Raw genomic sequence first — 25345 nt, 5'->3', positions numbered from 1 at the left:
AGAATTTGCACAACCTTCCAAATGCCATGCTCTCTGATACATGATGCTCGGAGCTGTGCTGCAGCTCACAATGGAGCACTAACCTTGGGTAGGAGATATGTAATCAGAGTGCTGATTGTCTTTCAAAGCAGGTATTTCTGTCTCTATCTGTTAAGAGTTCTGGATGACATCTATCTCCTCTATTTCAGCACTTGTTTATATTTTCTAACAAGGTTTAAGTTTTTCCCGGGCTATTACGTCTTTTAGCAGCACCACTGTGCAGCTTCTCTGAGTAAAAAATAATTTCTTTTGTTGTCTTCTGTCACAGTTGTCTAAGAGTATTTTCTGGAGTCTCAAGATGATAGACAAAATTATTACTGAGAAACAGGAGGGATTTTGAATGATATATGTTATTTTTCTAATAAAAAATTGTAAACAATTTTTTCCACAAACATTATAGTACTGGAGTAATAATAAGCAGTTCCATTATTTTAGTGGCGCGCTCTAGATCTTTACTCTTTTTAGAACAGTATTATAGAAACTAGAACTAAAAACTGGTGTTAGAGAAATTAGAGTTCTTGTCATACAAATGGAAATGTACTTGCAGATCAAATCACTCCCTTGGTGCACTTATTTTTTAGCCTCTTTGTCATACAACAAAAAAAGAAATGAAAACCAGCAAAGGACCTGTGCCTGCCTCAAAATGAAAGCAGTATTTATGACTTTTGTTAGGTATATTTTGCCCAGTAAATAATGCAGGAAAATTCTGGTTTTGTAGCTTTTTGTGTGTAAGGTTTAACCAGCTCAAATGACAAGATTTTGCATTGGGGAAGAATATGATACTGATAACACAGTAAATTAATAAAATCATAGAATATCTGGAGTTGGAAGGGACCCAGAAGGATCATGGAGCTCCAGCTCCTGTCCCTTCACAGGACAGTCCCAAGAGTCACACCATGTACCTGTCCAAATTCCTCTTGAGCTCTGGCAGGCTTGGGGCTGTGACCAATTCATTAACTGGATGACAGTGGAAACAGTTACACAGTAAAGAGTGTGTACAACTGCATGTTTATTAATTGGAAGACAATGGAAACAGTTACACGGTAAACTGCGTGCGACTGCTCAGCTGAGCAGCTGCAGATGTCCAGGAGGCAGGTGATGTGCATGTAGACGAGAGCTGGTAAGAAAGGCACAGCAGGAGGGGATCTGGAAGAGCTGGCCAAGTTTATCCCGCCGAAGGCTGAGGGTGCAGCCATGCCATCCTAGCAGGTAGGGTATCTGCATCAATACCTTTGTGTTTGGAGCTGCACCCGGTGTCACTGGAACGCTGCTTCTTTGACTGATTTTTATTTGTAAATCAATTTTTTTTTTTATTTTTACACGTAAATCCAGGGATTACTTCCACAGCTCTCGGGCAGTCAGGAAAGCCTTAACAGCACCGTGAATGCCATGTCCGCACCACAAAGTGTCTGGAACGCTGACGTACTGCAGTGGGTACGAGTGGGTACCAGGTATGGACGCTGCTGCTGCTGCTGCGGCAACACCAGCGGGGTTGGAGCAGGAGGACTGCACCCACCTGGCAGGTACCAGGGAAGGGCCAGCTGGGTATGCGGTGCACAAGGCAGGAGGGTGAAGAGTGGGTGCCTGGTGCTGGAGAAATGGAGACTTAGGGGTGACCTTATCAATCTCCGCAGCTCCCTGAAAGGAGTTGCGGCCGGTTGGGGTTCGGCCTCTTTCCCCAGGCAACCAGCGACATCATGAGAGGACACAGTCTCAAGCTGCACCAAAGGAGGCTTAGGTGGGACATGAGGAGGGATTTCTTCACAGATTAGACATTGGAATGGGCTGTCCAGGCAGTGGTGGAGTCCCGGCAGGTGCTTAAGGAAAGGCTGGACGTGGCGGTCGGTGCTGCGGTCCAGTTGTCAAGCTGCTGTCAAGCTGGTCTCCATGACCTCGCAGGTTCTTCCCAGCCCGATCCCCTCTGGAATTCTGTGGTTCCGGGCTCCCGCCCGCGCCGCCAGGCGGCGCCCTCCGCCCCCGCCGCCCCGCCCCTCCCGCTCGCGGGCAACGCGCGCCCCCTGGCGGCGCCCACCCCGTGCCGCCGCGGCGGAAGCGGCGGGCGGTGCGTGCCGGCCGCGGGTCCGGGCGGCTGCCGCGCCCCCGGCGGCGCGGAGTTCCCGCTCCCCTGCGCGCCTCCGCCGCCGCCCCCGCTCCGCAGGGCGCCCGCCCGCCCCCGCCCCGCCGCCGGGAGCCGCCCCGGCCCGGCCGCCCCGCGGGCACCCGGCCTCCGCGGGGGCGGCGGGCGGAGAGTAAAACCGGGCCCCGGCAGGGACGCGGGGCCGGAGTCGGTCCCGCCGCCGCCAGGGCAAGGTGAGCGGGCGCTACCGGGCGGGTGGAGGGTCCCGGCCCGGGCCTGGCCCCGCCGCCACCCCGTAGGTGCCTGGGCGGGAGGTGACTTGCCCTGGTGGCCTCGGTCACCGCCGAGCTCGGGGCCTTGCTTTAACCGCAGGGGCTGCGGGCGGAGCGCGATGGGAGCCGGGGGCGCTTCGTGGGGGCGGCCGGGCCCGGGCTGTGTCCTGCTTGCCAGGACAGCGAGCTCCTACCGCCTGCACAAGGAACCGCTGACCTGCCGGCACAGAAGCCCGCCCAGATCTTGGGTCAAAACAAGGGCTAAACCATCCCCCGACTTCTAGGGTCTCTCCTGTCGTACGTGACATTCGCAGGATTATCAGGGTCTTCTGGTTTTTTTTTTTGTTTTTTTTTTTTTTTTTTTTTTTTTTTTTTTTTTTTTTTTTTTTTTTTTTTTTTTCTGTGTTTGTGGCGGCAGTGCTAATTTTGGTAGAAACGCCCTCCGTAGCCGTGTGTTTCTGTTGGCAGGGACGTGTCGTAGCTGCTGCTTCGCAGTGTCTTTCTAGTTTGGAAACACTGGGATGTCCTCCAGAGGTTTCACTTGCACATTGCATATGCATGCTGGAATCGTGCTGTGTGTCGTTTACAGCAGAGCGTGCTGCTGTCCATAATCGCTCCTATCCTGATCAGTAGGGTCTCGGTTATCCCAACATCTGCTGACTGCAGCTGAAGGCCTCCGCTGTAGTTTAGTTAAGGACCTTTCTGGGTCGTGTGCCAGAAGTCAGTGATGGGAACTGTGTGTTAGCCTTGTTTCCACATCATAAAGCTTGCAGTGTAAGCGTAAGTTGTAAGCACTGTAATTAGTCAAACGAGAAATTGTGTCTTTGTGAACTAGTGAAAAATGTAAGCTGCTGCATTAGCAAGTTAGAGCTTAAAAATGTGTATTTTGAACTTCTCAACAGCAAGTTGGAACAGACCAGTGTTGTTCTCTGTTAGTGGCACGTAAGAACTATGTTGAACCTGTGTTCAGGGTGGAACTTCTGGGCTTTTTTTTGATCATAATCTGCCTTCCCTTCTTCACTGCCATAGTACCCACGTTGTGATGACCATACTGGTGCTCTTAATGAATGTGGGAAGTAGAATCTTCACAGCAAAAGGACAGGAGGCAACAGACACAAGGTGCACAAGGTGTAGTAAGGGGAACTCTAGAACTAGAATAAAGAAAAACATTTGCACCATGAAGGTATTCAAGCACTGGATTAGGGGACCAAAGAAGCTGTGGGATCTCTGTCCATGGAGATACTACAGACTGGAGTGGATATGTCATTGAGCAACCTGATATAACTGGCTAGTTAGGAGGAGGTTGGACAGTATAACTTCCAGTATAAATTATCCTGTGATGCTCCTCAAGATGAGGAAGCAGCATTGTTCAGGGTAGATTTGATTGTTCCTAAGGGAAGGCAGTGCTTTAGCTCTTACCTCTGTGGCTGGTAGCACAGAAGATGTTAGCTCTTAGTTTCTGTTGCAGGTTAGCACAAAGATACATACGCAAGTAAACTTCAAAAACTGTGGTGATTGCATTTGAGGTATTGCATTGAACATTATAGGCAAAAGGACACGTAATATTTTGCAAGACTGACATGTGTGAACAGGACTTTAAATTTACTTGATGGAGGATTTGGGATTTGCAGAAAGCCATAAACAATTTAAAGTGGGAGAGTATAGCCATAAGCTTTCTTTTAAGCTACATAATCACCTCTCAGTTTTGAAAAAATGCTTCTGTGCCATAACCCATGCTCCATATTGTTCTCTAGGTAGTAGGTGGAGCCATTGGAGAAGTCCAGGCATAACAATCTGATTAATATTGTGGTGTTGAATACTATTCCTGAATCTTGCTTGGTGTCACAAGTTGTGTTTCTTATACTTGCTGTGGGTGTTTGCTGCCTGACAGGTTCTGGAGTTCAGCTCTGGCAACTGGAATGAAAACGAGCTTTCTCTTGCTCTCCCACACACACTCTCTCCCATCCTTTTCCCCTAATTCACACCCCAAAGACAGGGGTGCATGAATTCAGTGAAGGGCATGTCACTAATGCTGTGTGCTTATGTGTGGCTGGAGATAATCGGCTGCCTGTCACCCTGTCCTCAAGAACATGCTGAGGAGCAAAATGTTGTTAGTTTGGAACAGCCATGGATTGTGGGAGCAAATATCAGCTTTTTTCTCATTAGTAGGAGCTAGTTACCTTGACTAATGTGAGTAGAGGCTGATTTCCAAAACCAAAGGAAAAGGGACATCCTTGCTCTGTCAGAATGTGAGGGGAAATTGAGATAGGAAAATAAGTGAAATGACTTCTACTCTAGTATGTGTTTCAATGTTCCTTAACGAATGTGGAGTAAAATTGATCTGCTTTGTAATTTTTGTTGTCACCAGTGTTCTGAAAGCAATATTATCATCTGTATTTCAGTCTCTTGCAAAAACAGAGCAAGAGTAAAGGAATAGTAGACACACAAGTTTGTCTAGGCATAGGACACATTCTATGTGTCACATTCTAATAGACAAAACACAGCAACTTCAAACTTAGATTATTTTCATTTTTAGAAATGCTGTTCTTCCGTTTCTCTCTACAAGCCTATTTTACAGGTGCAACATTTTTTTCTTCTTGGTCCTGACTAGCGGAACTTGGAATATTGATCAACCAGTTTTTTCTAGCCTAGAATAATTTTTGTACTTAGAGGTATTAGGTTTGCTGTTCAAGCACTAAAATAGCCAAGCATTCAGGCTGTCCTGTGTTTGTAAGGTGAAGTGAATAGCAAGTTGTCCCCTAAATTGTACAAAGCTAAAAAAAAAAATGTCGCTCTAGAGTTACAGTAAGCCTGAATTGCAGGCTTGACTTCTGTGGGCTGGTGAATTTTTAGGAGATGGCATTGGAGTGGAGAGATTCTTATACATAGACACAGTAAAGCCAGAGCAGTTAAAACTCTAAAGAGGACTTTTGTGACCTTTTTTCCCTTTTGTCTGTTCTGCTGCTTCTGTGTTGTGCTTTGGGTCTTGACATGTCGATATCGGTGAATTTTGGGGTACAAATTAAGATCTTTACAGGGCTGAGACTTTCTTATTTGAGAGTCTTCTTCCTGAGATGTTCTAGGGTTATAGTGAGTGGAAGTGTTCAGTAGGTTTTCCTTAAAGCACTGGATTTGAGATTGTGCTGTTTCCTATTGTAGTTAGTGCTTGAGAGAACGTTTTGATTTTTTGTAGCAATAAATTAGACTAATCAATACCACTTTCTGAAATTCAAAAATTCAGTGTTAATTGGTATTGGTAACAGTATAAATGTTCTGGGTCTGTGCAAGTTGTACAGTTTTCAATGAGATAAAATCCTAGCCTGAAATTAAGCAATTGCACCACCTTTCTCCATTAGAATTGTCAGCATTTCCAGTACCTAAAAGAAAAGGACTGTAATGATCGAGTAAAAGTTTTGCTGTGTGAACTGTTGTTTCTAATAGATACTGCTAGGATATGGGGTAGATGGTATATGAATAAAATGCATCAGAGAGGTTAATTATATGATTAAACAGTATAGGCAGATCTATATTTTTGGAAGATTTATTAATATACTTTTTTAAAATTTTATTTTAAACAGGAGATGACAGGTGGAAATGAATCCTGTACTGCAGGACCAACATCTATGTCCTATTTAACTTGCCTGACTTACATTCTGGAAGAATGGACTGGTGTGGAGGATATTGGAGATTATCTGAGTTATGCATTCTACATTTTATGGTTGCTTTTTCCACTTGTAGTAGTCTTTGTACTTCCAGGAGTTATTATCATTCTCTTCTACGTTTCCATTCTCTGGCTTCATATTTATAAAAGGAAGAATGAAATAAAGGAAGCTTATTCCCATGATGTTTGGATAGGTGCAAGAGAAATGTTGGCAACCATATGGGATGGTCATGGGAGAATATGGCATGGTAAGTGAGATCTGACTTTTCATTAAAAACTTCTGAAACTCTTATTCCTTGTTTAGCTTTCAAGATTATCAAGATATGCCTGATTGTTGCTGCTAGGGCATGCCAATTCAGGACAGATTTTTTTTTTTTTTCTGTTTTATGAGTGACTGTCAGTGGTGCTTGAAACAAAAAAAAAAAAAAAAAAGCCATTGAGACTTTTTTGAATGTAAGCTTTTTGTCTTATGCATTTATTCCTTTGCAGCTATAAAATGACATCTCTGTTCTGGTTGAATATATGCAAATTTAAGTGCCTTTTTTTCCATTTTTTGCTTTTTATAACAATTCCTGGATTTCCTCATTTGAAGAAGACCTGAAATGTGTGTTTAACAAAAAATTAGATCAATTAATTGTATCATTTCAGGGTTAATATGTGAAGACTGGAAGCTATTAGCTTCCCTGAACTAGCTATTCCCTGATAGCTAGTATGTCAGCCAGCACATGTTAGCATAATTTAATTGCACTTAACCAGTCTTACATAAAATGCCAAATGGCTAAAAGGAGCTCTTAGTTGCTTCTTGAAATTACCTTCAGAGCCTTACAGTGTAACAGAACTCTTTTTTATTTATCTTTATATTTTTGACTACTACTTTCTCTACTAGAATGTCAAAACTAAGGGCCCTGTTCTTTGTCCTTCTGCTATTATTTCTTTATAAAGACAGACTTAATAAATGATTTGGCTTTTCTCTCTAAAGAAATCATAAGTCTCTTTCAGAGCATTCAGTCTAGATGCAGCTAAAGGAGAAAGAGATACTTAAGAACAATTTACATAAAGAATAAATCCTTGAAAATCATCTCTATTTGTTCTCTAGTCAAAGGGAAGCAGGTTTTCAAGGCATTGATAACCAGATGGTGCAGCAGCTGTATCAGATGGGCTTTGTAAGACTAAGATGTAACTTTCAAATCTAGGAAACTACACTACATCAAAATCAACTGCTACATCAAAGAGCTTAAAATGCTCACTTCACAATAAAAAGCTATTTACTTTTTTTTTCACAAGAAAATTATTTTTTAAGGCCTTGGCTCTTTTAATCCTTAGTAACTTTTTCTTTTCATAAGGTCTGACATTTTATTTGTGCAAGAAGATTCTTATCCGGTTCCTCATTGAGAGCTGTGACTTTTTTCTGCCCTGCCAGCTGCTTCCCTCTTATCTATACACTTGTCTTGCTAAAGAATGAAATGTTTTCCAGTTATTTTTTCCCCTACTTGATTCATCAGGATATCATAAGAACAACTTTCCATCCTGAAATCTAACAGCATTAATAAAAAAACAAAAAGAGAAAAAAACAACCCTACAACCAAAAAGCCCCAAACCAACACCCAAACCCCCAAACCAGGTGATTGATACCTGTAACTTTACATGTATCATGCCAATGCCACGTGTGTCCGTTGCTGGCTTGGAGCACAGTTAGTGGTCCCTTGGGATGGGACAAATGTCACACTTGCAATGTGTTGCAGCTCCACAGGTATACAAAGTAAAACAGAGGGAGAAGAGCCAAGAGTACCTTCAGAATTAAATTAATGGAATAGGAACTGCAGACCTGATTAATTTAGGAAGAAGTGACAGGATTTGGTTGAGGGTTTTTTTTTTTTCTGGTGTTTTGTTTTTGATTGTTTTATTTTATTTTAAAAAAGATACTGCAACAGTACTACTGGGCATTAACTGAGTATGTTCTATACTGATGCATTTTGTGTTAATTAAATATATTCTGCCCTGTAACTTAAATAGAAATGTGAGGTCAGGAAGAAGCTTATGTGTGTTTATGTATATTTTTAGCTAGACATATATAGTCCCAACTAGCTTTTAGTATGTAGTGATGGAAAGCTGGAACAGGTATAACTTGGAGAGAAGTAGCAGAGATAAACTTCATGTCCTGGAGTAAAAGGAGACATGAAAATGGGTGCTGTCATGTCAAATCTTCTAAAACAGTCCCTGATGGCAATGAACTTCAAAAGGTTAATAATAGCTTGAAATAGTTGTTTCTCCACTCCCAGTCCGTATTTTGATTTCTCTTGAATGATTGATTCTGAGGACTTTGCAGCCTTGAAAATAGTGAACTGAAAAAATAAGGATAAATTATACAGTTTGAAATAGTGCAACTGGGTGTTTTGTTTTAATGTTGGGTTTTTTTTTGCTCTTTCTCTGTGTAGTGCCTTAAATGAAACTTGTATTCTCTATGAAGCAACTTGTGTTTCTTGTAGATACTGCAAGTTAGCTCTTGACTTATCATCGGTCACTTTGCTCTAACCACTTCTTAATCCATGTTGGTTTCAGTTTGCCAGTTGCTGCAAGTTAGTTTATTTGGGATAGAATTGTATAAAAATTTAACATCTGTTACATTTTTAACTCCTAACAGGTTATGAGCTTCATGGTGTTGAAAATATTCCTCAAGGACCAGGACTTGTTGTGTTTTATCATGGAGCTACTCCCGTTGACTATATCTATTTCTCAGCTAGACTACATATAATGAAGAAGAGGCGCTGCAATGTAGTAGCCGATCATTTTGTCTTTAGATTACCAGGTAATATACTTCATTAGAGACAAGCAGTTTTGGAATTCTTATTTTAATTTTTTAATTGTGTAATTAATAAAAATGGTGTTGCAGGAGCACAGCTTTCAGAACAGACATTCAGACAAATTTAGTGAAAGTTTTGAAACAGAGCATGTTCTTTACAAACAAGAATGAGACTGGCCCGTGCAAGGATGGGACATAGTCCTGCCTGGGTAACACCTTCCAGTGACTCTAGGGTGTTTAGAAACAAAGAGAAGGAGATTGAAGGAGAAGCAGTGTTCTCTGTATTAACCATTATCCAAGATTTCAATGAGTGGTGTGAACTGATTAAGAATTAAACTGTTTGGAAAAAATACCCTATAAGCTAAGAATACTAGACTGGAGAGACAATGCCTTTTCTTATCCCACCCAACTCTTACCTAGTTGAGGCTGGCAGGCAGTCTACCTGTTTCAGGAAGACTGTTTCAAGTAGAATCTGTTTTGGAGGAAAGCTAGAGAAGTGTTCAACATGTTTGTGTGAAACATGAGGTGAAGGAGGTAGAAAATGAAAAACATGTTTAGGGCAAGATTTTGGCTGGGTAGCCTAGTGAAATGCACTGCCAATTGGTGAAATTATTATGTGAGGGGTTTGTTTTTTTATCTGTGTGAAATACAGTAGTACCCTCTTTCTTTCTCAAGTTTGGTTTGTGATTAAAGGCCTGTCAATTCACAAAATGAATTACAAGGAGCATTCTGTAGTGTACTGGTGCTATTAGTAGAACCAACTCACGTAAGAAAACTGTCTTTTTGTTGGTATAGATTGATTTCAGCCTTAGTCCCTGAAAAGAGCTTTTTCATACTGATTGCAGTATGGCTTTGCCTCTACAATTGCTTTTGCCAATAGATTCATTTATCAGTGGTTATCAAATCTTTTGCATACAGATGACTAATTTAAGCTACTTCGTGATGCAGATTTGGCTGTGTATTGTATCTTTATAGGCACAGATGTTTATCAAATGGGACATTATGTTTTACTCCTTTTCTGCTTAAAAATAAGGCACTAAGTGGGAGTATACTTATGAGTTCCCCAAATATCATTCAGTAGCATTGCAGAAACATCTTGCTGAATGGCTGATCTTGAAGAACTGGTTTTAGCAGTACAACATCTAGCTAACAGCTACAGGCATTCCTCAGGGATTGATACTGAGACCACTGCTGCTTAAGAGTTTTTATAGTACCCCGGATGAGGGCCTGGAGCATGCACAGGAAATTCACTGATGATACCAAACTGGAGAAGCTGCTGATCTACTGGGCATTAAAGCTTGTTCTCAGAGTGACTTAATGGAATTCAACTGGTAGAAATATTATGAAATTCAACAAAAGCAAATGTAGAGTTGTGCATCTGGGATAGAGCAATTCTGTGCAACAGTTCTCTGGATAAAAGGGGACTTGGCAGAAAAGGGCTTAGTATTCTAGTGGACAACAAGCTGGATGTGAGTTGGCAGTGTGCCCTTACAGCAAAGATGGACTGCACAGTGAGCTTTTTGTAGCATGAATGTAGCCACTGGTTTGAGTGAAGACATTTTTTTCCCTTGGTATGGCACCTGTGCAAGCACATCCTGTGACATGGTGTCCAGTTTTGGACTCCCTGGTACAAGGTCATCAGTGGATGATGGGGATCTGGAGCACGCAGTGTCCAAGGAGAGGTTGAGAGAACTGGATTTGTTTGGTGTGTACCAGATAAAGGTGGAGAAAGATACTATTGCTGTCTTCAGCGACCTAGTGGGAGGGTGGGGAGAAGAGGGAGTCAGACTCTTTTCACAGGTGCTCAGCGATAGATTGAGAAGTAACAGAGACAAGTTGCAACACAGGAAATTTTGATTAGACATGTGGAAAGGTATTTTACCATGAGGGAGATCAGACACCTGAACAGATTGCTTAGGCAAGTTGGGGAATCTCCATCCTTGCAGACTTTCAAAACTCCACTGGGTGAGGCTCTGAATAGCCAGATCTAGTTGAACCCGCTTTGAGTGGGAGGTTGGACTAGATGACCTCCAGAGCTTCCTTCTAATCTACATAATTCTCTGATTCTGTGAAGGAATTAAGGCTGTTCAGGGAGACAAGTCCAAAGAGCCCAGAAAATGTTGTGGATTGTTTCAAAATAAGCACATTAATCTATGACTGGCAACTCAGGTAAATGCTGCTTCCTTGTGAATCAAACCAGAAAGACTGTAATTTTATCCTAATACTAAGGCTGTCTGATTTTGATTAAGTGTTCAGATGAAATTGGATGCTTTTCAGAAGATGTTTTAACCAAAAGTTATTATGCTCAGTGCAGGGGAGATGGAAAGGGGTGGCAGTGCATTTGGGGAGTCTGTTAGACATACATGGATGTGTCACAATTGTGTCAGTATTGAGTATGCTTTTCTTGCATTTTTGGAGGAGAAGGATATGAAATACGGTCATGTGAATTCTTTTTTTCCTTCTTTTATAACTAAAGGTTAGCCACAGGGAAAAACAAACTCAGTATTCCAGCTTTCTGGTTCCTTTAGACTCTTAGCTGTGTAGTGCTCAGAAAAACATTTACTTCTCTAAGTTTAGGAGAAACTTAGAGAAGGCAAAGCATTTTCACAAAGCATTCAGAGAGGATTGAGATTTCACTTGTGTTCTTCTCCATCATCCTCTGCTATAGTATGGGCCATTTTTGCTTCTTGAAGTCATCTGGGAGCCCTCTTTAAAAGTTTTTTGCTATCTTATGTAACTAAGACAGTCCCTTTCCTGTTTCAGAGGAAAGGACCTTTGGCTTCTTGTCTGTTACATGTGCAAGATGTTGCAAAGTATCTTGTGGACTGGATGCTCTGCAGATATATGTGTGTGATTACCTACAACTATGGAAGGTTGGATTCAATGGTCTAAATGGTTCCTCTGTGTCTGGGGTCCTAAAGGTCAACCATGGGAAAATGATGACATCCTTGCCATCCTGCTATCTGGAAGCTGACAGCCCTGATGTTACAGTCAAGATAGAAAAATGTACATAGTGCACAAATTGAGAGCAGTTACGTGCCTTACTGGGTTTCTTCAAAGGGTTTTCAAACATTTCTGCCAATACAGCCTTGTGGAAAATAGGAGAAGAGTATGTTGGGGCAAAGGGCAGAGTACAGGTTGAACTGTGGAATAAAATTAAATTTGAACTTCTTGGTGTCTGGAAGAACATGTTCTACATGGCTGAAAAAATGTGTTTAGATAATTCTGAGAGTTGTTTTGTTGTTTAAAATGGAAAAACAGATTCTTGGTTCCTTTCATGCAGTGCTACCTGGTACTACCCCAGTGTTTCTTCTAACTTTCTGATGATTTTTGCCTTGAACACAGGTACCCTGGCTGTCCTTTCTGGGCCATTGTGTCAGATTCTGTCTCTCAGCTGCTTTAAGGGAGCCAGGTCCTTCTTTGGTACTGAAGCAGAGATCAATAGTAATGTGTGATCTGCTGGCAAGGCTGTGAAGTACAGCTCAGAATATAAAGTTGATACTAAAAGTCAAGAGAGGAAATACAACTGAGAAATTTTGTGAGGACTTGAAACCTCCCTGTACAACTATTCTGTAGTACATTTTTTTTTTGTCTGTATTCTGTCGATATTCTGTTTTTGTTTTTTTTTTTTTTTTTTTTTTTTTTACTGATCTATGAACTGGACAGACTCATGGTGTTTGCTTTGTCACACACAGCTTCCCCCTCATCCCTTCCTCAGTGTATCCAATGCAGAAATGGTGTTGTCACAGTCTTTGCTTCCTTGGAGTCTCTTCCTGCTCATCTCAACCCTTTTCATGACTGTTTTGTCTGTCTCCTGAGCTCACTAACAGAAAGTACTAGAGACAGGCAGCTTTTTACCACCAGGTACATTCCAGAGAGCTTTAATTAGTTTGGGAATGTCAAGCATTGTAAAAATCAGCTATTGAAAATCCCACAAAAAAAAAAAAAAAAGCACCTGAAAGAACTGAATTTCAGTTAGGTAAATAATATTTCAGGTGTTCTCCTGTGCAAATGCTACTAGATGAAGACTGAGCAGTGTGTGAGGCAGGCATGGCAAAATATGAGACAGGTGTAATGCAGCTTGTGTTCTGTGGCCGTGTGTATGGGCAGATCCTGATTGGGTATAGAGATGAGTTGGGAGTAATTATACTCACACCAGTTAAAAATACTAGTTAGAGATCAGAGTTTAGTTAAGAATAAACTAATAATGTGTTGCCTCGTGCTTTTCTTCCTAAGCCCTTAGTTTATGCAAGGTATAAGACCTCTGTCTTCTTAACTTTGGGCTCTCCTTTAGCATGTGTGTGTATGTAGCAAATGTGTGTTTATAGTCACAGATATTAATTTGTTATCAAGAGGTGAACTTAACTTTGTTAAGTTCTTTAACTCAGTTCTTTGTCTATGGCTGATAAGGTTGTTTGCTTCAATGGGAAAATTCAAGACAGAGAAGTAATGTTCCCCTTACCGCCCAGTCATCCAAAGTTACCATTTTGGTACTATTACTTCACTACTCATAAATACTGTATAAGTTTAAAATCTATTGAACCAACTGAACAGGACTTACTTTGTGCAAACAGAGGTCTGTGGTAGTTATGTCCTTTAACGATAGGCTAGTTGTCTAAATTGATCAAACGTGTTCCTTTTGATGCTTGTAGCAAAATTTTGATGTTCTACTGTTTCTTGAAGAGTACGGTCTGAATGACATGTCAAATTCAAGGTGATATGAGGAGCTTATGTAACCTTAGGTCAAAAACTTCAGTTACAATATTAACAGAAGGTGAGTGTGCCCAGTTGAGGTTTACCAGATGCATTAAATGCATCCAGGTACTCACAGACTGAACCAGAGTCAATTGCTGCAGTGATCCCTTATGGAGAGAACGATGCATTTTCTTTGTCATTCTCCTTCTTATGTGCTACTGTTCTTTACCGAAGTTCACAAAACAGAACCAAAACAATTTCCTGGTTTTGCTTCTATTTGGGCTGTGCTATGTTTGAACAGTAGAGCTTGAGCAAGGAGTCAGTGCCCTTGAGTCAAACAGTTCCTTCAAAGGGACATGTGAAAGATATCACAGAGTGCTTGATAGCTCTTTTTCAGTTTAGTCCTGACTGTGGGATAACACTTGACTTTACTATGACAAAAAGCCACTGAAACCCCTAAATCTTCTACTTTGCAGACCAAAATCTGTAAGTTAGACTTAATGCTTCAGTCCCTCTTGGGGACTGGGGACCACAGCTTATTAGACAATTAAGTTGTAGCTATAGTGTTCCTTGCTGAGGATCTGTACTCAATGGTAGTATGAATTTACATTTTCAGAATTAATGTTATCTTTACCCTACAGGTTTTAGAATACTACTTGAGGTGTTTGGAGTTATACATGGACCAAAAGAAGCTTGTGTCAGGACTCTGGAGAAGGGCCATCTGTTAGCCATTGCCCCAGGTGGAGTTCGGGAAGCACTCTTCAGTGATGAAATGTACACTATTTTGTGGAGTGATCGGAAGGGCTTTGCTCAGGTGGCCATTGATGCGAAAGTGGTAAGTATGACACATAATGGAAGAGAAGCAAAGAAAGCTAAGTTATTAGTACTTTCTTCCAGAGAAAGCTGTTTTGATTATCATATATTTGGTATTAGATTTCTGACTGTCATGAGTATGGTCTACTTGCTCTAACAATTGCATTTCAAGACTCTTTTTGTCGCTTTTGATAGATAAGAAGGCTTATGAGTCAGCTAAGAATAATGCGGTTAGGAAGTCCAGAGTTCAAAAAAACAAGAGATTAAATAAAGGATGGTTTCTCCTTATAAGCATGTGCTGTTTTATACATACCTGGTTAGTATTGTGATGGTCTAGCCCTCCCTGACTAGCATGGTTGGGAAACATACCAGAGTCACAGAATGTGCTGAGTTGGGAGGGACCATCAGGATCATGGAGTCCAACTCAATGTTTCTGTTTGTTCTGTCACTGAAGTGTGGTGTGACCAGCAGGGTATAGACTCACCGACACTTCGTACTGTATTGGTATTTTATGGTCGTGAGGGATGTCCAGGGCTGGTCACTGGTGTGAACTCTTCAGTTCTAATGTACAGCACAGGGCTTGGTCAGCAGGCAGGTAGTTATTAATAGAGGACCAACTGTTAAGGCACAACTGTGTGTGATATATTTGAGTATATTGAACTATTTTAGTAATCATTTCAGAGTTCCTCTTGTTCTAGATTTGTACTTGGAAGATGTGTCATATGTCCATAGGTCTACATATACCTAATTTAAAAGCAAGTCTCATACCAGGAGTTTTATATTTAGTTACTGTCAATGACAGACTTCTTAAATCTCTGGATTTTATACAGAAATAGAATACTTTTAAGACGCAAGTGTGCATCACTTTTCTCACAAGGAAAACAACACTGTTTAAACAGGTATTTTCAACAAGTTTAGATTTTACTAATGTATTACAATAGCATGTGAAAGGCCATACTTGAGATTCAACTATGATTGTACTAGTTGCATTTATTTTATTGGATGTGTGTTGGTTCCCTTTATGCACTCACAAGGGTCTTGTAGCTTCATCCCCTCTTAAAAAAACCCCGAGAGATGCAGTAAAATAGAAAGAATGTCAGAGGCAGGCTGAAACTGGGAAAAACATCTTTATTTAGATTAAAGATGAACTTCTAAGTCACCTTAAATCATAAGCAGAACTCCTCATGGAAAGAAGAATGTGTCTGATACACCAGAAAAATGTGTCTAAAACTGGAGCCTTCAACTTCTTCAAGTTGCCTTATTTCAGCAGGTTTTTTGCCAGAATTTCTGTCATATAAACAAAAATTTCTACCTCTATGTCAAAAGTAAGATGTTCCAAATAAGATTGTTCTAGAATAAAGATATTTGTATGCATTCAGTTTAGGCAACTGCACTTCTTCTTATGCTCTGTAATTATTTACAGACTTTTTTTCCCCCTCTCAAAAAACCCTCAACTTGAGACATGTCTGAAAAGTTACATGTGCTAGCTCATCCCCATGCTTGGCTTTAAAAAGTTTTAAAGAATTTGAGTTCATGAAAATCCCATGAAGAGTTCTGTATTTCTGATGATGCTGTGTACAATGGGCACATACTATAAAATGCTATTGAAAAACTTTATATAGTAGCTGACCCCCTCATAGTTCTTGTAAATCTTGACAGCTGTTTGCAATTTTAAAAACAGCAATAAAAACTTGAAATATTCAACACCATTCCAAGTACTTATCAGCAGAAATAAGTCATGGACTTGTATTGAGTATGACACACCAAGTGTGAAGCAATATCATCAGCACAGAGAGGAATCGGACAAGTTTAGTGTCCCAATCCTGTGAATCCTTCCCTTTGAGCATAACTACAAATTAGGTAAGAGGTTTAAGCACTTAAGTCACAACTGTGCAAACACTGCTAGATGGGGGGAGGGATGCCTAAAAGCTCCATAGGTTCTGAAATTCTGGACTGCTCTAAGAAAATAGACTTGTTGAAACAGTGACTCACTGAAATCTTGTGGTATTCTCCACTTTGAAACTTCATGGCAGAAGGTCACAGAAGAACTTCAGAATACCTGTTTTACTCTCTGTATATTCTTGTCTGAGAAACACTTCTTAAATTAATTTGCCTGTTGAGTTTAAGTGAGGTAGAAGTTTTTTAGATAGCACTATCTTCCTTAAATTCTTAATTTTTTTTTTTCCCTCCTAGCCCGTCATTCCTATGTTTACACAAAATGTTCGAGAAGCCTTTAGGACATTAGGAGGAATAAGTAAGATATTTTCTATTTTTCTGTAGTTTATTTTTCCATGTGTGTTTAGCCTATCTCTGTAGAAATAATCCTCATATAAGTTTGAGATTTAACACAGCCTTGTTTCTTGATGTTTGCTCTCTGGTAGAGTTCAGAGATATTATTAGGATTTAATATCAGCATTAGATGTGATATTGGCTCATCTAGGTTATTTTCCACATAATAATGTTCTTTTGAACAAGCAGTAGAAGAAAGAAAAAAAGACACAGAAAAAGGCAGGAAGATTTGAAGTACTTTTTTCTCTGCTTATATCTGCTAGGCCAACCCTAGGTTTTCTCCTGTCTGTTACGAAGCAAAGCAAACAGGTTGGCAACTGATACATTATTTCTGTTCTCCTAAAGCTCTGTGCTTACACTTCTACCTGTACTTAAAGTTTGAATGGTTTGAACTACATTTAATCTGTAGTTGCTTTTCTATTCTGCACTAGACCTGTGGTTCCTCACAAAACCTTGGATTTGGCAGCTCTCCTTCCTTATCTCTATGGAACTTGCAACCAGAACATGAATAGATGGGTATTGTGTCTGAGGGGTCCATCTCTGGGATGATTAGATGCCCACATCTCTGCTCATTTACTAGTGTTAAACTCCCTCTTTTTTATATCTCTTAGTTACTATCTAGCAGAGGGGCCTGAACAAGTCTCCACACCACATGTTCTGCCTCAAGTATGGCATCCTCACCTTCATCAGAGCGCTGCAGGGCAACACAGTTCTGTTTCTCTCCCCCTCTGTTTAAGAGCTATATATTGCACAAGGAAGCCAAGGCATCAGATGCTGGAGCTGGAATAACTCACGCATTTGTCATGTTGTACAAAAATAAACAGCAATTAATTGTTGCTGTGTTCAGGAGAATCCCAAACAGAGGAAATTGAAGCCAAAATCATTTATGCTACTTACATTCTACAGCAGAGTTGCTAGAGGAGTGTAATTTCTTGGTCACTAGAGGTGTTACTCCAGTTTCGGTAGTTTTGTCTTTGTTTTTATAGGTTGTGTACAGAAAATTCCACATCTTGAGCTGTAAGGATTTTCTTATGCCGGCATGCCAGTTAATGGAGTTTCTTGTCTGAAATTGAGAAAGATAGTATTAGTGCACATTTTTCAAAGAATCTCTTCTGGGTACGTTTGGGATAAACGCTTAGAAGATGGCATGTGGAGTAGGATGTGTCCTCCTAGAGCTGTTTGAAATACCTGTTTTTTCTCTCTTTTTGTGTTGTTTAACTGCAACCAGTGTGTGATCTGAAAGAGCAATTCAGTATGTTAGCATGAGTGACTTTTAGGCAGATAAGGCTATTTCTGATCCTTTAGACCTCAGTGGGACTGAACATGCAGTTTTCCAATATTAGTTTCTAATGCTAACCTGTCAAATAAGCTAAACCTGTAACCTGTATTGCGTAGGATTCTTTTCCTCTCCAGAGAGACAGCTATTGAATTTTTCTCCTCTTCTTGTTTCAGCTACTCTTTGGAGGAAAGATTTCACACCAAGTTAGGGTAGAAATAAGTCTAAGCATTAATGCAGCCTTTAGGAAATAAAAGTCAAGGTATGATAGCACTTGAGATGACACATTATTTAAGAGTTTGGGTTGGGAGCTAGATTACTTTGCAAGCCAGTTTCAATGTTGACGTAGTGGGGACAAAAATTTTACAGAATAATCCCAGTGTCTCTCTTTCTCTCTTCCCTCCTTTACCCTCCCCCACTCCCCTTCTCCTTTCCCCACCTTTCTTTCTCCCATTTTCAACTACATTTTTTCACATTAGAAATACTTAGGTCACTATATGAGCGTATTAGATTACCGGTAGTTCCTCTATACGGGGGGTTTCCTGTCAAGCTACGTACATTTATTGGAGAACCCATTCCATATGAACCAAATATGACTGCTGAGGAACTAGCTGCAAAGGTAAGATAGTTATTTATATATGTACATTTAAAATGTTGAATGTTCTGATAAAAACCACTGCAATAGTCTTGTCAAGTGATTTCTGTCTGGGAGCCAGTTATAGAAATTGGTGGAATCATGGTAAGTTTTGTACTTGCCTAACTCTGAATGTTGTTCTTAAATACCATACTTTTATTACTACAACTTGCAGGTGTTCTAGGTCTTTTACGGTTAATTGCACCCTATATTTGCTTTGAGAAACAACTTGCTTTAAAGACTGAAGAAGTTTGGTCAGACAAGACAGCTCTCAGTTGATAGGGAGAAGCACTTCAACCAAGAGGAAGCATTCTGCTTCCTGGTGTTTTCAGAAAGATGCTAAGGAAGCCTTTCAAACACAGCAAATCTATGTTCACAGACTGTTGGAATTACATACAATAAAAGAAAAACGTAAATAATTTCCCTGCTTTGTCTAGTGAGTTTCTATTTTGTCCAGTTTCTAGCCCAGCAATTTAACTTCTAAATGTTCCTGTAATTAAGATTTAGATGCCTTATAGAAAGGATTTTCAGGTCCTCATGTTTATTCAGTTTATTAATAGATTTCACAGTGCAAAGACATAAACCAGTTAAGTGGTGGAGCAGTGAGATGGAGTGGGCCGAAGTAGGTATTTTTGAAAACTCCACAGATGGTCACTTACAATATTCTGAAAACTTCACTTGAGAGAGAGACTTTTCTTGACCATGCAGGTGTCAGTTCAGTTGTCTCTCTTTGCCTGTTTATCCTATGATTAGGTCTCTGCAAAAAGACTCTTAAAATGTTTGTCTGCAATATCTTAGGCCCGGGTTATGGAGCACTGGTTGTTTCTTTTGTGGGGTCACTCTGACAGGACTTCAGAACTGCTGGCTTTCAGCAGAGAATGTGTTTAAGTTACTTTCAGACAGGCATTGACATCTTACATTTATGCCAACCCTCACTTTTTTCTGACTTAAGTTCAGATTCTGCTAGATAAAACCCCTAGAGTGCAAATTCCCTAGAATCTTATTTACAGTGATTCTGAAGTTGTATCTTGTGTTTTGGGCTATGGCACGGTATGCATTTTCCCATTATATAGAGCAAAAAATAAAGCTCAAATTTTTTACCTAATACAAATTTTACATCTGTAGAGTCACTTAGGACCAGATGTATGAAGTCCTTCTCCAAGGACATAACAGTTGATCACTTACTTCATATAAACAATGGGAGCTTGTACCAATAAACATTCTACCAACATCTGTCCTTGCTGACCACTGGTTTACAGAGGCAAATAATTCTCTGTTCTTCTGTTTCTGACCTTACGAATTCCCTTGCCTGTGCTTGTCTAGGCAGAATAGGAAATGTGTTCTCACCACAGCTTTTGCATGTTGCCTTGCTTTTGAATGTTCCCTATAGAGGTTTTATATAATAAGAGTAACTGCTGTGCACTCCTTGGCCTGTTTGTTTTTTGAGTGAAAGTGAGGGCTGCTGTCACATGCAGCTAAGTGGCCTGAGCATGTGTCACAGGACAAATCCTTCAGAGGCCTTGGGTCCAGAGGGCATTACTTTGTACAAGTCAAATCTCCTGAGACACAATGGTGTTTCCAGTGCCACTTCTGAGCATGTATAGAAGCACAGGTGGTGCCCACTGGAAGAGCGTCATTGATGCAAACCTGGGCATAGGCAGGAGTTTGAGTTGCAGTACATCATGCAGGTGTTTAACATGCTTTATAGACCTAAGTTTCTTCATGAATTTACTCTGTTGTTTGACTTCTGTGTATCACTAATACAGCTTGTGAACACAGCTACCAGACATAAGAGATACTAGTTTGTTAGTTTCTTGACAGTATTGTCACAATCACATCCTATGGGCTTAAATATGGAAGAACAGTATTTTGAACTTGCAATAGTGCTGTGGTATTTGAAAGGATTAAAAAGAGCCTAGAAATTGTGTTATTATATGAGTAGTATGAAGATGAGGTTTTCTGACCAAAACCTTTTCTCTTTCCCTACAGACAAAAGCAGCAGTCCAAGCTCTCATAGAAAAACATCAGAAAATACCAGGAAATATATTTAGGGCTTTAATGGAACGATTTCAAACACAAAAGAAAGAAGATTAAGGTCTTCTGAACTTCTATAACTACTATTTAGTTATAATATTCTTAAAGTCACATTTGTAAGTTATTCATTCTTCTAATAATAGGTTTTAAATACTGTCCTAATAATACTGCTGTATAATTTAAGATAGAAGTCACTTGCCCTTGCCCTTTCCCCTCTCCAGTATCAAGCTCAGGAACCCAAACTTCAAATCATTCATAATGGGGCAATGTTTAATTTTTGATAAATGCATTCCTACCTTGGAAGTGTCTGGGTTGTTTCTGGGTTTGTTTTGTTTTGTTTTTTTTTTTTCCAAATAATACTGCAAGCCTTTATGTATATTGTCTGTCTTCCTTTTGGTCTGTCATTGTCTCCCATCCCCAATATGATGGATCTCTAACCTGAATGTCAAACCCTCTGCAGAGCTGGATTCTTACTGTCTTGACCCTCAACATTGTAAGGAGGTTTTGTGGGCCAGATGAATGCCATATAACACACATGAAAACTTTCCTGAGATTGTTACTCTCACACTGCTGGGAAGCAGTCCACCACTTTTGGCCTGCAGAACCTCTAGCAGTGCCTGCAAAACCTGTGTTGTAAAGTGTTTAGTTTTGCTGGGTGAGCTCAGAAAGGGTTCAGAGGAGTGAAAATTGATTAGACAACTACAGTGTTCCAAGGAGGTTTGTTACAGAAACCACTCCGATGCTGTGGATGAGAGCCCTACAACACAACTGCTATTCCAAGCCAAGGCATATTGGATATCTGCCCTTGAGTAGAGACTTGTCCCATTTATTTCTCAATGAATTTACAAATTCTCTTTTGAAACAATGAGCCAAACATTCAAACATCAAGAAGTAAAAATGAGAATACGGTTTAGTAATATGAGCCCAAAAATCTTTATTTTGATGGAAAGAGAAAATTGTTACAACACTATGAAAGCAGTAGGTTTTTTGAAAAACAGAATTGGCATTCCCAAATACCTTTAAGATTTAGTATGTGGATACACTACTAAATATATTCTTCAAACAGTTATTTATGTAAGTTAAATAATGAAGGAGAGGGATACTTAAGTGTATACTTAAGTGAAAACAATTGAATCAACAGGAGAGAGATGCAAGATTGGGCTTTTGTGCACTTACAGCAAATTATATTTTTTTCTTAGCTAAAACCTATGGTTTTATTGTCCATGTAGGAAATATCTGAAATATTTCTTCTCATTTCCAGGAATTTTGGTCTACAGTTCTTAAATTAACATCTGGGAACTTTTTAGTTCTGGGATGAGGACAAACTCCTTCAGAAACAAAGAGGCTTTTGCTATATGATGTGTTTGCTTTTCAATATTGTTGGGGTGTGACCTTTTCTTAAAAAAAAAATACACCTCCCTGAAAAATACCCAACAAATAACTGACATTTGAAGGAGCACTTGTATTCCATATAGTTGTCATTCCTCTCACCATTTAAGCACATACTTTGCTTTATGCTCTTTTAAATGTGTAAATTGGTGTTATTGCATAACTGCATGTGGGTGATGCCCTATGTTAAAAAAATATGGGGAATTGTCTATCAAATGTGGTTCACAAGAAGCAAAAGGCTTACTTTATGATATTATTTTTTACCAAAAACATTTTACGTGGTGTTAAGTTTTTTAAAGCTTTGGGAAGAATCATAGTATATAAAAGCAAATGCCCATTCTGAAGTTTTTTCAATGACTTGGGTTTTACTTGAAGGCAAGATTGTGTTCCTTTTAATTTATTGGACTGTGTTTCAAAAATACTGTTAACACAGCATGTCATTAAAAATGATAATGCTAAATTCCTGCATTGAAGTACAACTTTAATTTTTTTTTACTGTCCATGTTGAAAAAAATGTACATCGGTCTGTGTTGTGAGCATCTCAAAGCTGAACATATTTTGTGTTGAGGTTGCATGTGTGTAAAAGAGAACTCGATCTAAAAGGTTCTGTTAGACATGGACAGACATTGTTATCAGAGATTTTGTAAAATTTATTTTATTAAGTATATGGATTATTTGCTGCAGTTTTGTCCCTTTATGTATTGAAAGATCAGTATAAAAAATGAAGGGCAGTATTGGTACTCTCTAAGTGTTTCATATTTGTATAGGCCTTTCATATTTATTTCTATATATTAAAAATATATAGATGACATCTTTTGAATAAAATTGACAACTGGAACAGACTTGTGAAGTTTTGTGTTGTGTTTGAACTAAATGGAATGATATATGGCCTGTCCTGCTGAACCTTGAGTGGTTTTGAGCAGCATGTCCTACCCCTGAGATACCCTTCTTGCCTTGCAGTGTCTGAATAGGGATGGAAGGAACAAAACCCCATAAGGAATGAAATGAAAATTCAGACAACAGTGGAATAAATGAAAAAAGTCACATAAACAATAAGGTCTGAGTTTTAATAGTTGCAGTCTGTGCTGCAGAGAGCCTTTACAAGCACTGCAGTACCACTTTAGTTAAAAGTTTTGCAACAGAAAATAGGCTATAAATACTGACTAGTAAGGTTTATTTGTACATATTTGGGGTGTGAATAATTGCCTGCTTAGTTTTATTGGAAAAGAAGCAGACATGGATAGATACTCTCACAAGTAAGGTTATAGACCTGGCATCCTTTTAGCTGATTTGGTTTACTGTGCATCAAGCAGAAGTATTCAAAGGGAATTTTAGCAGGGTTAGACTAAACCACTGATTGTCTGGTTGGCCTTTAGATACACTGAAGACATTACATGTTTCGCCATGTGAGCAGCATAAGCAGGATATTCATTTTTAGGTTGTTTGGAAGTAGAGCAACTGCTGTACTGACAGGTCTTCATCATTATCTCTCAACAAGACCCAAATCTCCTACTGGCCAATCTACTGTCCTGTTGTGTAATAGCAGAGCTCAGTCTGAACATCTATTATTAGGATGCTTTCACATGAAATTAATCTCTGAAAATGCAAGGTAGAGCAGTTAATCAGCACTGTCAACACAACTGTGTGGCTCATCCAGTATGGGGTTTGCTGTACAAGTATAGCATTATGTTGCTTCATCCTGTTATTCTGTGGAGAAGATACAGCTATGATGACAATGTGTTATATCTACAGTGCTTAATCCCTATTAAGCCCATCATGGACACTAGGATGCTCCTCTTGGTGTTATTTTGGCATCAAAAAAATTACCGTACCAAAAGTAAATGTGGAAGTGTGTGGAATTGCTACATGAGCATAGTAGCACTGAAAATACATGTTAAGTAAGATCATTCTCCAAAATGTGTCTGCTAAAACTTAAAGACAATCTGATGACGCTTTTCTATTTTCTTCACTTTTTTTTTTTTTTTTTTTAAGCTCAGGAGTAGTCAAAAGAAATGATAGTCTCAAAATTACGAAGGAGAGCAGAGGGCTAGAGTATCTCTCGTATGAAGGCAGGCTGAGAGAGTTGGGGTTATTCAGCCTGGAGAAGAGAAGTCTCCAGAGGGGCATTGGAGCACCTTCCAGTACCTGAAGGGTGGTACAAGAAAGCTGGAGAGGGACTTTTGACAAAGCCATGTAGTGATAGGACAAGGGGGAATGGCTGCAAACCAAAGAGAGCAGGTTTAGATTAGATATTAGGGAGAAATTCTTGACTGTGAGAGTGGTGAGACACTGGAACAGGTTGCCCAGAAAAGGCTGTGGAGGCCTCATCCCTGGAAGTGTTCAAGGCAAGGCTGGATAGGGCTTTGAGCAACTGGCTCTAGTGCAAGGTGTTCCTGCCCATGACAGGGGGATTGGAACTGGATGGACTTCTTTGAGGACCTCTTCCAAACCAAACCGTTCTATGGTTCTATGATTCCATTATACTTTTCTCATCATGGGTTATTTGCAGTAGTATTTGCTGGTCTGCTTTTTTTTTTTTTTTTTTTTTACATAATTTTTGCATTGCACAGATGGTTGCAGATTTGCCACTTGCAACCTTGAATTTTGTTACAGCATAGATCGCATACATACCATATGCTGCTTCCTGAAACATTTTTAAATGGTTAGAATTACCTCTTTGTGTCATAAAATTGGTCAGAAAGATGTAACAAACTTTTGAACTGTAGGGAGCCTTTTCTTAAAACTTGAAGTGTTTACTAACACTTCTCGATTTTGCCTGTGTGTGAAACATTACAAGGTGAGATGCCATTTGGAATTAGGCTGCATATATAAAGCAGACCCAATATCTTTTTCCCCACCATGGAGCTGAGTCGGCTGTTGTAGAGCAGTTCCTGTTCCAGTGGGCCTTGTCCCTTGGTACTAGTTACTGTAACGAGTGAATGTAGCACAACTCATCAAATCACCTTTGGCTCTTGTTTTCCAGCTAAAACCATGCCATGCTTTGGAAACATGAGATGCCAAAGTTCTAACAAAAGACATATTATTCAGGCAAGATTTTGAAAGTTTAAAAAAATAAAAGGCAAGAAATGGGACCGTTTTTACCTACTTCCTTTTAATGAGAAACACAATGTCCCAAACATCAAGGAGGGTAGGAATTTACAATTTTGTGTCATCTTTATACAGAATTTGTGGCAGATGAATTGGGATGCAGATGGGGCTAATCTTCATATATTCCGGATGAATTTGCTTTTCTGCTTCATTCAGTAGTGTTTTCTTAGGTCTACACTTTTCTCAGAGCAACTTATTTTTCTTTCAGTTACTTCCAAAGTGGGAACAGAAACAGAGGCCCCGATGAACATTTGTTAG

At 39.8% G+C, this 25345-nt stretch overlaps 1 protein-coding gene across 2 annotated transcripts; it reads left to right on the top strand.

Moving 5' to 3' along the window:
* The first annotated feature begins 2233 nt into the window (after nucleotides 1-2233).
* On the top strand, nucleotides 2234-22821 carry LOC128814430 (transmembrane protein 68-like). 2 transcript variants are annotated; one of them, XM_053990272.1, is made up of 7 exons: nucleotides 2234-2349; nucleotides 5967-6297; nucleotides 8691-8855; nucleotides 14186-14379; nucleotides 16551-16611; nucleotides 16910-16955; nucleotides 18402-18478. In XM_053990272.1, the coding sequence occupies exons 2-6, from the start codon at nucleotides 5970-5972 to the stop codon at nucleotides 16918-16920; spliced, it is 759 nt and encodes a 252-aa protein (XP_053846247.1). In that variant the 5' UTR covers nucleotides 2234-2349; nucleotides 5967-5969; the 3' UTR covers nucleotides 16921-16955; nucleotides 18402-18478. The 2 variants fall into 2 exon arrangements, with proteins under 2 accessions (XP_053846247.1, XP_053846241.1); XM_053990266.1 differs by lacking the exon at nucleotides 16910-16955 and adding an exon at nucleotides 20546-22821 and having other exon boundaries at nucleotides 2236-2349; nucleotides 18402-18541.
* The last annotated feature ends 2524 nt before the right edge of the window (nucleotides 22822-25345 follow it).

The sequence above is a fragment of the Vidua macroura genome, chromosome 1 (genome assembly GCF_024509145.1).
Source record: "Vidua macroura isolate BioBank_ID:100142 chromosome 1, ASM2450914v1, whole genome shotgun sequence".
In the NCBI taxonomy this organism is placed as follows: Eukaryota; Metazoa; Chordata; class Aves; order Passeriformes; family Viduidae; genus Vidua; species Vidua macroura.
This window is presented reverse-complemented; position numbering and strand designations above follow the sequence as displayed.

Excerpts from the sequence above, each read along its gene's own strand:
- LOC128814430 (XM_053990266.1), top strand. The coding sequence starts at position 5,970 with ATGACAGGTGGAAATGAATCCTGTACTGCAGGACCAACATCTATGTCC. Across the intron at positions 6,298-8,690 it reads TCATGGGAGAATATGGCATG|GTTATGAGCTTCATGGTGTT; the intron begins GTAAGTGAGATC and ends AACTCCTAACAG. Across the intron at positions 8,856-14,185 it reads TTTTGTCTTTAGATTACCAG|GTTTTAGAATACTACTTGAG; the intron begins GTAATATACTTC and ends TTTACCCTACAG.